The sequence below is a fragment of the Triticum urartu genome, chromosome 7A, assembly GCF_056163025.1.
Source record: "Triticum urartu cultivar PI428250 chromosome 7A, HENAU_Tu73, whole genome shotgun sequence".
Lineage (NCBI taxonomy): Eukaryota > Viridiplantae > Streptophyta > Magnoliopsida > Poales > Poaceae > Triticum > Triticum urartu.
In genome coordinates this window covers 396,023,233-396,035,159 of record NC_141879.1, presented here as the reverse complement: position 1 = coordinate 396,035,159, position 11,927 = coordinate 396,023,233, and the positions used below count along the sequence as shown (strand labels likewise).

The 11,927-nt window shown below is 43.9% G+C and overlaps 1 protein-coding gene across 1 annotated transcript; it reads left to right on the top strand.

Moving 5' to 3' along the window:
• The first annotated feature begins 3,304 nt into the window (after nucleotides 1-3,304).
• On the top strand, nucleotides 3,305-3,827 carry LOC147959722 (zinc finger BED domain-containing protein RICESLEEPER 1-like). The gene is made up of 2 exons (XM_087532869.1): nucleotides 3,305-3,664; nucleotides 3,762-3,827. Exons 1-2 carry the CDS (start codon nucleotides 3,305-3,307, stop codon nucleotides 3,825-3,827), a joined length of 426 nt encoding a protein of 141 aa, XP_087388995.1.
• The last annotated feature ends 8,100 nt before the right edge of the window (nucleotides 3,828-11,927 follow it).

Sequence of the window (11,927 nt, the reverse complement as noted above, 5' to 3'; positions counted from 1 at the left end):
ACTACGGGCTTAAGCAAGAACCAATCTTACTTACGCATCAAAACCACAACGATAGTTTGTCAAGTTGGTGCTGTTTTAACCTTCGCAAGGACCGGGCGTAGCCACACTCGGTTCAACTAAAGTTGGAGAAAACTGTCACCCGCTAGCCACCTTTGTGCAAAGCACGTCGGGAGAACCGGTCTCGCGTAAGCGTACGCGTAATGTCGGTCCGGGCCGCTTCGTCCAACAATACCGCCGAACCAAAGTATGACATGCTGGTAAGCAGTATGACTTATATCGCCCACAACTCACTTGTGTTCTACTCGTGCATATAGCATCAACACATAAAACCAGGCTCGGATGCCACTGTTGGGGAACGTAGTAATTTCAAAAAAAATCCTATGCACATGCAAGATCATGGTGATGCATAGCAACGAGAGGGGAGAGTGTGATCTACGTACCCTTGTAGACCGACAGCGGAAGCGTTAGCACAACGCAGTTGATGTAGTCGTACGTCTTCATGGCCCGACCGATCAAGCACCGAAACTACGGCACCTCCGAGTTCTAGCACACGTTCAGCTCGATGACGATCCCCGGACTCCGATCCAGCAAAGTGTCGGGGAAGAGTTCCGTCAGCACGACGGCGTGGTGACGATCTTGATGTACTACCGTCGCAGGGCTTCGCCTAAGCACCGCTACAATATTATCGAGGATTATGGTGGAAGGGGGCACCGCACACGGCTAAGAATATGATCACGTGGATCAACTTGTGTCTAGAGGTGTCCCCCTGCCCCCATATATAAAGGAGCAAGGGAGGAGGAGGCCGGCCCTAGGAGGGGGCACGCCAAGTGTGGAGTCCTACTAGGACTCCCTAGTCCTAGTAGGATTCCACCTCCCATATGGAATAGGAAAAGGAGAAGGGAAAAGGAGAAGGAAGGAAGGGGGCGTCCCCTTACCTAGTCCAATTCGGACCAGACCAAGGGGAGGGGTGCGGCCACCCTTGAGGCCCTTTTTCTTATTTCCCGTATGGCCCAATAAGGCCCAATACGTATTCCCGTAACTCTCCGGTACTCCGAAAAATGCCCGAATCACTCGGAACCTTTCCGATGTCCGAATATAGTCGTCCAATATATCGATCTTTACGTCTCGACCATTTCGAGACTCCTCGTCATGTCCCCGATCTCATCCGGGACTCCAAACTCCTTCGGTGCATCAAAACTCATAAACTGATAATATAACTGTCATTGAAACCTTAAACGTGCGGACCCTACGGGTTCGAGAACAATGTAGACATGACCGAGACACGTCTCCAGTCAATAACCAATAGCGGAACCTGGATGCTCATATTGGCTCCCACATATTCTATGAAGATCTTTATCGGTCAGACCGCATAACAACATACATTGTTCCCTTTGTCATCGGTATGTTACTTGCCCGAGATTCGATCGTCGCTATCTTAATACCTAGTTCAATATCGTTACCGGCAAGTCTCTTTACTCGTTCCGTAATACATCATCTCACAACTAACTCATTAGTTGCAATGCTTGCAAGGCTTATGTGATGTGCATTACCGAGAGGGCCCAGAGATACCTCTCCGACAATCGGAGTGACAAATCCTAATCTCGAAATACGCCAACCCAACATGTACCTTTGGAGACACCTGTAGAGCTCTTTTATAATCACCCAGTTACGTTGTGACATTTGGTAGCACACAAAGTGTTCCTCCGGCAAACGGGAGTTGCATAATCTCATAGTCATAGGAACATGTATAAGTCATGAAGAAAGCAATAGCAACATACTAAACGATCGGGTGCTAAGCTAATGGAATGGGTCATGTCAATCACATCATTCTCCTATTGATGTGATCCCATTAATCAAATAACAACTCTTTTGTTTATGGTTAGGAAACATAACCATCTTCGATTAATGAGCTAGTCAAGTAGAGGCATACTAGTGACACTCTGTTTGTCTATGTATTCACACATGTATTATGTTTCCGGTTAATACAATTCTAGCATGAATAATAAACATTTATCATGATATAAGGAAATAAATAATAACTTTATTATTGCCTCTAGGGCATATTTCCTTCACATGCTTGGTTCAATATCCTCATGAGATATACGAATGTGTACTACAAGTTCATTGGTCGGAAGAAAATCAGAGCTGAATGCATGAAAGTGTATCTTTCCGAGAAAGAAATCCTTAAAAAGCAACTAAAGTCTGTCGAAAGCATTAGTTTGACACGTGATCTATGGGCTTCAAACCAAACTCTCTCATACCTAGTTGTGGTCGCTCACTACATACATGATGATTGGGTCATGCAATGTCGTGTTTTGAACTTCATAGAGCTAGATCCACCTCACTCGGGTAGTGTCATAGCTCAAGCAGTTTTTGAGTGTTGCCAAGAACGGAAAATAGAAGATAAGATCATGACAATCACTATGGATAATGCTTCCTCAAATGATAATGCTGCTAAGAGACTGATGGACAAGGTCATTGCTAGGAAACAACTAAATTTATTCCTAAGTACTTCCATGTTCACTGTTCTATGCACATTGTCAATTTGATAGTGAATGCTGGCATTGCTCTATTGCAAACTTTGGTTAATAAGCTTAGGGATACTGTCAAGTATTTGAAAAAATCTCCAACACGCATGTACAAATTATTGATGGTTTGCAAGTCTTTGAATAGTTGGGAGAGGTTTATGCCTGGATGTTGCTACTAGATGGAATTCTACATGCAGAATGCTAGAGGCTTGCACTGTGTATAGGGCTGCTTTCAAGGAATATGCAGAGGTAGATGCTACCTACAAATGGTAGCCTGGAGATGAAGAGTGGGCATTATATGAAAAGATTCAACCCATCTTGAAATCGTTTGCCGAGGTAACAACTGTATTATCAGGATCTAACTATCCCACTGCCAACATTTTTTTTCCATATATCATGAATGTTAAGATTGCTATCGTAGAGCATACCATGGGTTCGAATGCAAACTTCAAAAAGATGGGAGAAGCAATGCTTGATAAGTTTGATAAATATTGGGAAAGCAATAGTGAAGGTGAGGGAAATGAAAACAGTGGGAAAAACAAAAAAGGAAAAGAACAATGTCATGGTCAATGCCACCATTCTTGATCCTAGGTTTAAGATGAAACTTGTTGATTGCTGTTTTAAGAAAATGTATGGTAAAGAGAAGGGCAGTAGTGAGGCCGAGGAAATCTAAATTCTTTGATCTCTATGCTACTTATGAGATGGAAAATCACAAGAATGAGGCTGGCAACAATAATGAACAGAGTTCAATATCTAGTAGGCAAACAAGTACATCCATGTCCTCATTGTCAAGTGGGTTTCAGTCCTTCCTAGAGGAGACAAATTCAGAGCCATCTAAATCTGAATTGACCAGTTACCTTGAAGACAAAACCCATCCAATTCTAGATCCAAAGTTCAGCATAGTTGATTGGTGGAGGTTGAATGCTCATAGATATCCTATCATGGCAAAGATGGCAAAGAAGTTCTTGACTATACCAGCAACTAGTGTCTCATCAGAGTCAACATTCTCTACGAGCGGCAGAATTCTCGATGACTATCGTAGTTCTCTCAGCCCAAACATGGTTGAGGCACTTGTGTGTGCTTCTAGCTACATCAAGGGATCAAAAGAAAAGCAGCTTAAGCCTACAATTATAGTGGTAATATTACTTGCTCTCTATTGTGTATTATCTTCTTGTAACCTTAGACTCTTGCTAAATGTTAACTGAAATTGCATATTTGCACTTACCTTTGTAGGAAGAGGGCAATGATGATGATGTCGAGTTCATTCCATTTCCTGAAGATACGACGGAAAGCAACTAGTAGGCTTCCCATATTTTTATTGAGAGTGATTGTATTGCTGTACCATTGTATATTTGCTTGCATCATAACTAGTGAATTTCTCTATGTCTATGTAGGAAGATGAACTGATGAGCAACTTATGTGAGGAGCAGGCGCTACTTTGCATTTCCTTATCTAGCAGCTATCATTTTATTTCGGTCATTGTTATTTATTAAGACCTTATGTTGATGAAGTGTCATGCTGAAGTGGTGAAGTAGTTAATATAATATGTACTGCTAGTCTGCTCATCAAACTTGATCCAACACCGACGGCATCAGCGTCTAAGCCATGTTCGGCTTTATCTTTTGAAGTCCTGGACTTGTCTTTGTCAATGGTGGTTTGACTTATGATTGTGTCACTTTGTGTCTGTTCAAATGTTATTTTATTGTGTCATTGTGTGTTGCTGCTAGCTATTGGTTGCTGCGTTATTTGCTACTATTTGGAAAGTATAAATTTGGCAAAGGTTGATGCATTACTACTTTGTTATATGTTTAAATATTGAATATATGATGGAATGCTTCTATACTATTGTAAACTATAATGAGCGCTCGTGAGCGCTCACGAGCTTAATGAGTATTTAACGAACCGAGCCAATCAAGAGTTTGAGCTCGGTAAAGTTAACGAGCTTAACGATCACGAGCGTAACGATCGCAAGCTTAAGATCACAAGCTTAACGAGTTGAGTAGCTTGTTAGTCCAGCCCTAGCCTCGGGCATCATCTTGCGTTGATTTCACTTTCTAAAAATCACATATATTCTAGAATAATTCTCCGTATATTTTTATCGCGTTTAGACTTCGTTTGGTATGAATATTCTGCGAAACAAAAAACATGCAACAAACAGGAACTGACACTGGGTACTAGATTAATATGTTAGTCCCAAAAATAATATGAAATGCTGCCAAAAATATATGAAAGTTATAGAATATTGGCATGAAACAATCAAAAATTATAGATACGACGAAGACGTATTACTCCACATAATCGCCAAAAAAATCCGCTATGTCGAAATCATCCGACTCCAACGACGACAACGACGAACTCCAATCATTATCCATCTAAAAAATCCATGATTTAATCTACGTATCGCTCGTCTCCTAAATTAATACCCATGAAAATCACTAGAAAAATTACTTTTGGCTGCAAGGACGGCGTTGTTTCTTCCCCACCGCCGGTCGGTAGCAAACCCGCCGCCCCTACTTCCCCACGAGGCCCGGCCCCAAACCCGCGGTGCCCGGCGGCTGCTAACATGAATCTGCGGCTCAATCGTGCCCGAAGCAACCTCTTCTGACCGCAACAAGGGTTCAAGCAAAGCTCCACGGCAACGGTGGCGGCGACCACGCACCCGCGGGAAGGAATGGCCACCCGCGAGCTCACAAAGTGGTGAGAAAGATGCGGCGGAGGGCGGCAAAACTACTCGACGGCACGGAGTGGCTGGGGCAACAAGAATCGACGGCGAGATGCGGCGGCAAAATGGAGGGCACGGCTGAAACTTCCGCCCCGCCTTCATAACGATAGGGGAAGCTGGAAATGGGACTGTAAAAACTGTTAGAATTTAATTAATTAATGTATTTAGTTAATTCAATCTCTACTTGTAACCGCACGTGGATATCCCCTCGGTGTGGAACCGACGTATCGTTCCTGGAGCGTCGCCTCCAGGAACCGCCTTCTGAACCTTCGCATCCTTTGGATGCCCTCCTGTATATAAGTGTTCAATCATCAATGGAAAAGTATCTTATCGATTCATTTGTTCGACTCTCTTGTTCGTTTACAATCGATTCTTCACACGTTATCAGCACGCTCGTAACTGAGAGCACAGGCCTCAAAACTTGCCGCACGGCCGCGCCTCGCGCCCTCGTCGCCGGCCGTGGCCGTTCCTGGCCGCGTCAACGCCGCTCCCCGGCCTCTGCGTGCCGCCCACGCCAGGCCGTGGCCGGCTCCGCCCGGCCACGCCGCGCCTTGCGCCATCGTCGTCTGACCGCGTCGGCAGCCTCGTGCCTCGGCCACGCTCACGAGCCCGTCCGCACCGCCGGACTTGCGCCCTCCGCACCGCGCCCCAGACCACGGCCTCCGCGTTGCAACGCGCCCCCGCGCCCGGCCGCCCGGCTGCGCGCCCTCCTGCCCATGGCCGCTGCCCAGCCGCGCCGCGCTCCCGTGCTCAGCCGCGGCCTCCTGGCTTCGTGCCCGTGGCGTTTGCAAAACACGCCGACGCCAACGCGGGCTGGAGCAGGCTCGCGGAGAGGCTTTACGGCCGCACCATGGCCTCCATCGACCGCCGCGCCGGGACTTGAGCACCAGTCGGCTGGACGGTGCCGTCATAATCGACGACGACGACGACGAAACCGCGGCGCTGCCGTCTCCAACCCCTGCGATTGTTGAAGTTGAAGCCAGCGATGTGGTTGGGACACTGCCGGCTGTCGCGCATGCCGTCCCCGACGCCCGCCACTCCTTCGCCTGCGCCACGCTCCGGCGTCCGCCGCCGTCTTATCGGCCTTCTCCTAAGACCTCGCCGTCAAGCAGCCGCTCTGGCGCACAGGTACATGGAGCCCCTAAAGCGAGAGGATTTCTATGGTAGTCTCCGTGAGTGAGGGATCCAGCGCTGGAGATTTCAGGGTTTGGCTCACATGCGGGGCTCCCAGCAAGGATTATCGTGCAAGGCCAGTAAGGGAGTGCCACGTGTCCAAGTGGGCCCGTAGCTCTAATTAAGTTAAATTACTTTGTTTCTTCCTAGTTCCTGCTGCTTCGGTCCTTCATCAGTAGACGATGGGGGAGACGACGAAGGGGGAATGGGGATGCGTCGCCGCCAAACGCAAGACGATGAGACAAGGAGGCGTTCAAGCTTGACAAAATACTTCAGGATCTCCGACGTCCTCCACAATAGGTTCTCGTTCTTGCGCGTGAAGCTGTGCTTCTCGCCGGATCAATGCTCGTCGTTTAATTGGATATATGGACACACCACAGACGGATTAATCCTCAGATTGGCGACGTGCGACGGGATGCAGTGAGGAGAAGGCTAGCGCGGATCGGTTATTGCTCATCAGCCGGGACGCCGCTGGCCGCCTAGCCCGTGTACGGCCAGTCGAGGACGGCGTGGATGTCCGCGGCAACCGAGGAGAGTGCACATGATGCCGTCGACGAGCACGTCGTTGCAATTGTTGGCTTCGAGGTAGTATCCTATAGGAGTCTACTGAGACTGTGAGAAGGACTTCGATCATAGAGGGAGACTGAATCTCACCGCAGCGGGAGATTAACACGGCGGCGTCCCACTGGACAAGAAACTACGGCTTCCGATCTTGTCATTTGGAGTGCTTTGGCTCAATTAATTTGGCGAAAAGGTGTTAATATCAATATTTTAAATAACAGGCTATGCAAAATAGCGGCGGGTCTCCAAATCAGCTATAGCGAAGTTATAACGGGCTATTTGTAAAGACAGCCATTTAGCGGCACCCTGCTGAAAAGGCTATAGCGAACTATAGCCGGTTATTTAAAACTATAATTAATATGCATGATCTAGAAAGAAACAACGAGGAGCTGAGCTGCATGTGTCATACAACCGCGCACGGTATTCCTCTACCGGTGGTACACGAGTCAGCAACATCGCCGGTGGATGAACAAGAACCTGTCCGCGGCTTCGTGATAGCATCCAGTCTCGTGTTTCCTTAGCGCAGAGGCCAGGTCAGGAAGGATCGAATCATCCAAGGAGCAAGTTTTTCAGACAAACACAAAATAAATCTAACTTAATTAGAGTTGCTGGCCCACTTGGACACAACGTGGCACTCTCTAACTGGCCCTGCACGATAATCCCTGTTGGGAGCCCCGCAGGTGAGCCGAACCCGAGATTTCATCTCTAGTGGGGACTTGTTTCCTTATCTCTTCGGTTGACCAGACCGTGGGCTGCCACACATGCATTCACGTGGCATACACGCATGTGGTTGATAATTAAGCCATGGCCCACGAGCGGCTAAAACATGCCGTCTAGCACATTTCAGCTTTAAGTTCATTTGTGCTTTAACAGTATTTTTAAGCGATGGTTAGTTCCCGCTTTAAACTGTTAAAATCAGTGCATCTAGTATTGTCTTCTGTTGAATATCAATGTATTCCAGATCCTAAATTGATGTTATATATCTTCACGTTTAACACGTGTCGAGATTAATTACATATATTTGCAATTGAGATTTCCGATCCCTTGCAAAGATAAATTAAGTACTTCTACAGTACTGTTTCTCCATCGAGTACAATGTATTTCGGAATATTTCTATGATGTATATATCTCCATGTTCACCACATGTCGAGATTAATACGTCTATTTGCAATTGAGGTTTTCAATTTTTGCAAATAAAGATGCAAAATTCTAAGTGTTGTTTTTCAAATCGATGTGTTGGGATCACAAGGTAGTGTGTAAATCTACTGCTTTGCAGATTATCACCACTACTGTTAAAGCCTATATTTTGTCATTTTGACATTATAATTGCTTTACAAAGTGCTCTCCCACATATTTTTCTAAGTCATGACATAAGGCATTACGAGTGAGTATCTACTGATTTTATTAGATTATACTCCCTAGTGATGCGAGATCTACTCCATTTTGAAGATTATCTTCAAGGTGTCATACTTAGCAATTTGAGATTCACATTAATGGTTTCAAGATGACTTCTTGAAATACCCATTAATTTTGCTAAGGTCAATACAACATCAACCATGATGGTCTTTGATTTACTTCTTGTAAATTAATTATCTCTGGCTTGCCTCTATAAGTAATCGATGGCTAACAATTTGAGGCTCTTGCCCTCAATGGTCACAACTTACTTAAGCGGGTCATGGACATCAAAATCAGTCTTGCATCTCATGGGATAGCGTGTGCAATCCAAGCCACTCCACCGGGACACGAAGGACCTCAAGGGTAATGGTTTGAAACACACTTCAAACCCTCAACGTGACACCATCAAGCTGTCACGAGACCCTATGAGCATGGAAAGCATGATGGTTGAATATGCATCAACCGACATGTTTGGAGACTATACATTTAGTCCCTTAGTCTCCTTAGTGATCTATTTATTTATGTCCATTTATGATGTTCTAATAAGAACATGATTATTGTTGTCATCATATATTGTATATCACAATATATTGTATCAGCACTTTGATACAAATTCATTAGTATGTATTCTATATACCCGACAGTGATTTTCTTGAGAATCTTCATGTCTATCTATAGATTTTTACGGGAGTCAATCCGATGAAAAATGATTTGTGCCTTGTGGACATATACACCATAAACTCTATACTCAGGGATGTCCAATGTTTCCACTCTCATTGAGAGAAAAGAGATATTTTAAAATCACTAGACGCGATGAGGTATTTGTTGGCTCAACTCGAGTCATATTTACTATCCCTGTTGGTACTCGAGTAACGTTGGGATGCTTCATTGCTTTCCAAGTTTAACTCGTACCCTACTAAACTATGGAGGTATCCGTCAAAATAGTTTTCATAGCGAAACTTATGATGACAACAAAGAGAATAACTTCTCTTTACCATATGCAATGGATATGGCAAGCACATTCTCTTTGTATCATCTGGATTGTACTACACATACGACACAACCCGTAGCACATGTTGCGTACAAGATAGTTTTCCAGAGTGTCTTGTACATGACAAACTTGGCATACTCGCCTTGGCCATCGAGACATTGGGTTGAAACCAAAACTATCAGCAATTTCAATAGTTTATGATTATTATGATGCTAAATTCTAACAACATTTGGATTTTATGTGCACTACAAGTGACACAGGGAAGCTAATTTTAAGGTCCATGCACCTTAAAGTGTATGTTGAACCACTCAGACTCCTTGAATGCATCAAGTTGAGGTAAGTGGCTCTTCCCATCCATTGAATAGACTATTCAGGTATTCCATGGTTCTAAAAGACATCTACATGATGGTCTTAAGTGTGTGATTTATTCACACGAAACCATTGGCTCATTATCCTGACATCGATTTCAAGCAAATCGAATGGATAACATTGCAGAATTCTCCTTGAGGGACTTCTCGATGGCCTTTGGATTGAAGTTTAGCAATTTGTTGTAATGTCTAGACTCAAAATGGTTTGGTAGAATCCTATCCAAAGAGTTAAGCTCATTGCATTATCTTTACTTTGGAATTGCAACTAACCAACTTTACGTTGGAGTCATGCAGTTTTACACTCTCATGACCAAACTGCATAATTTTATTCCCCTCTATCTTTGATACATGGAAATCTACCAAGTATTTCCCATATGCGGTAATTCGGTTACACACCGATATCACCACCCCAGCATACAACATTGGCCCCTCAACATATAGTTGGAATCTATGTGAGGAATAACTATATTTCCGTCAATACCTCAAGCCCTTTGCATGGGGAGTTATTCAAGACCAGTATGCTGATTCAATGAGGAACATTTCCAGGCATTAGGGGGAGATTTCAAGTACCATAAAGAATGCCAGGAAATTAGTGGAATGTTCAACACATTTCTACCTCATATCCACGTACTCAAAGATCAGAACTATGCGTTCAGAAGATTTGCAACACATTGCAAACAACCTGTCAGATTCATTTACTGACTATAAAGGTGTCACACAATCCTACAATTTTGCAAAAGTATGCCTAAAAGAGTGGAGGTACCAACAAAATCCACTCCACTCCCCGTTCAAAGGAACAGGGGGAGATGTATGGCAGAAGTACATCAGGATTTAGCTTCTCGCAAGTAAGAATATCAAGGCCTGTGAATTAGTAAATGCAAGTCAACTTCATGTTGACAGACACCTAATGGGTAGTATACACCCAGTGGATGGGAATCTCCACCAACCCAGGTTATAGTGCACTCAATGACCGAGACATCAGAATACCCGACTCAATCGCATTGGGAAATCGCGAGCAGTCACCATGGGTAACGATATTTCCATCAACTATATATTGATATATAGATTCTGGAGAAACATATAACCGGAAGTCTACAATTGTCGACATACATTTCTCAACTAGATTGAAAAAACCTCTCAAGTGATTCAGATCGAAAGACCATGGCCATGGCAAAGTGTGAACAACACTCGGACTGAACTCAAGCAAAGGGTATAATCTAGATAGAAATGATCTTGCTCAATAATGGGAAGGTATTCATAAGCAATACCTACACCAGTTTTCTTCTGGAAACAGAATTGAGAACAACGAGGTGGTGAAACAAAGAGCAAGTATTGTAGCACAAGGGTTCACGCATATACCCAACTATTGTCCAGAGGTGGAATCTCTTTTCGATAACTTATATCATTGGCAGTACAAAATCATCTATCTATGCGGTTGATAGATGTAGTGATTACATATCCATGTAGATCACTAGATTCAGATATAGATGGTTCCCGATGGAACCTTAATTCCGAATCGAAGTACAAAATGCAACATACATCGTGATAAATCAATAAGCTACCATGACTTATTATTATTGTCGGTACATTTGGTACAACCGACGTAGTGAGTTCCTTATTCACAAGGATTACTCCTACAATGATGATTATCCATGTTTGTGTGTCTGCAATGACTACACATGTAATCATCTAAATGACGGAGTTTAAAATGAAGGATTTGGATAAACCAAAATACCGCTCGTTACTACAAATTGAGCACCTTCATTCATACATTATGCTATACTATGTTGTCTATATCCATAATATATTGGAGAAATTCATTGTGGACAAATTTTATCCATTCATAACTCTCATGGGAGTTCATTCTCTAGACGTAGAGAAAGATCTATTTAGACCATGAGACAATGGAAATGAGATATTGGGACTCAACGTTCCACAATGCCAAACACAATTGGTTGGTACTTAAGAATATCTTTCGATATCTCCAAGGCATCAAACATTTTGTCCTGGTTTTTCAGTTTCATGGAAATGTGAACACCGATATCATTGGATACATCAATCAGATCCCCACTATGTCAGATCGTAGACAAGCTTAGTGTTCCTACTAGGTGTGGTAGCCCTCTCATGAAGAGTCTTCCAAACAGACCTCATGGCTACATCCACCAACCATTATCTCAAAGATAATGTTT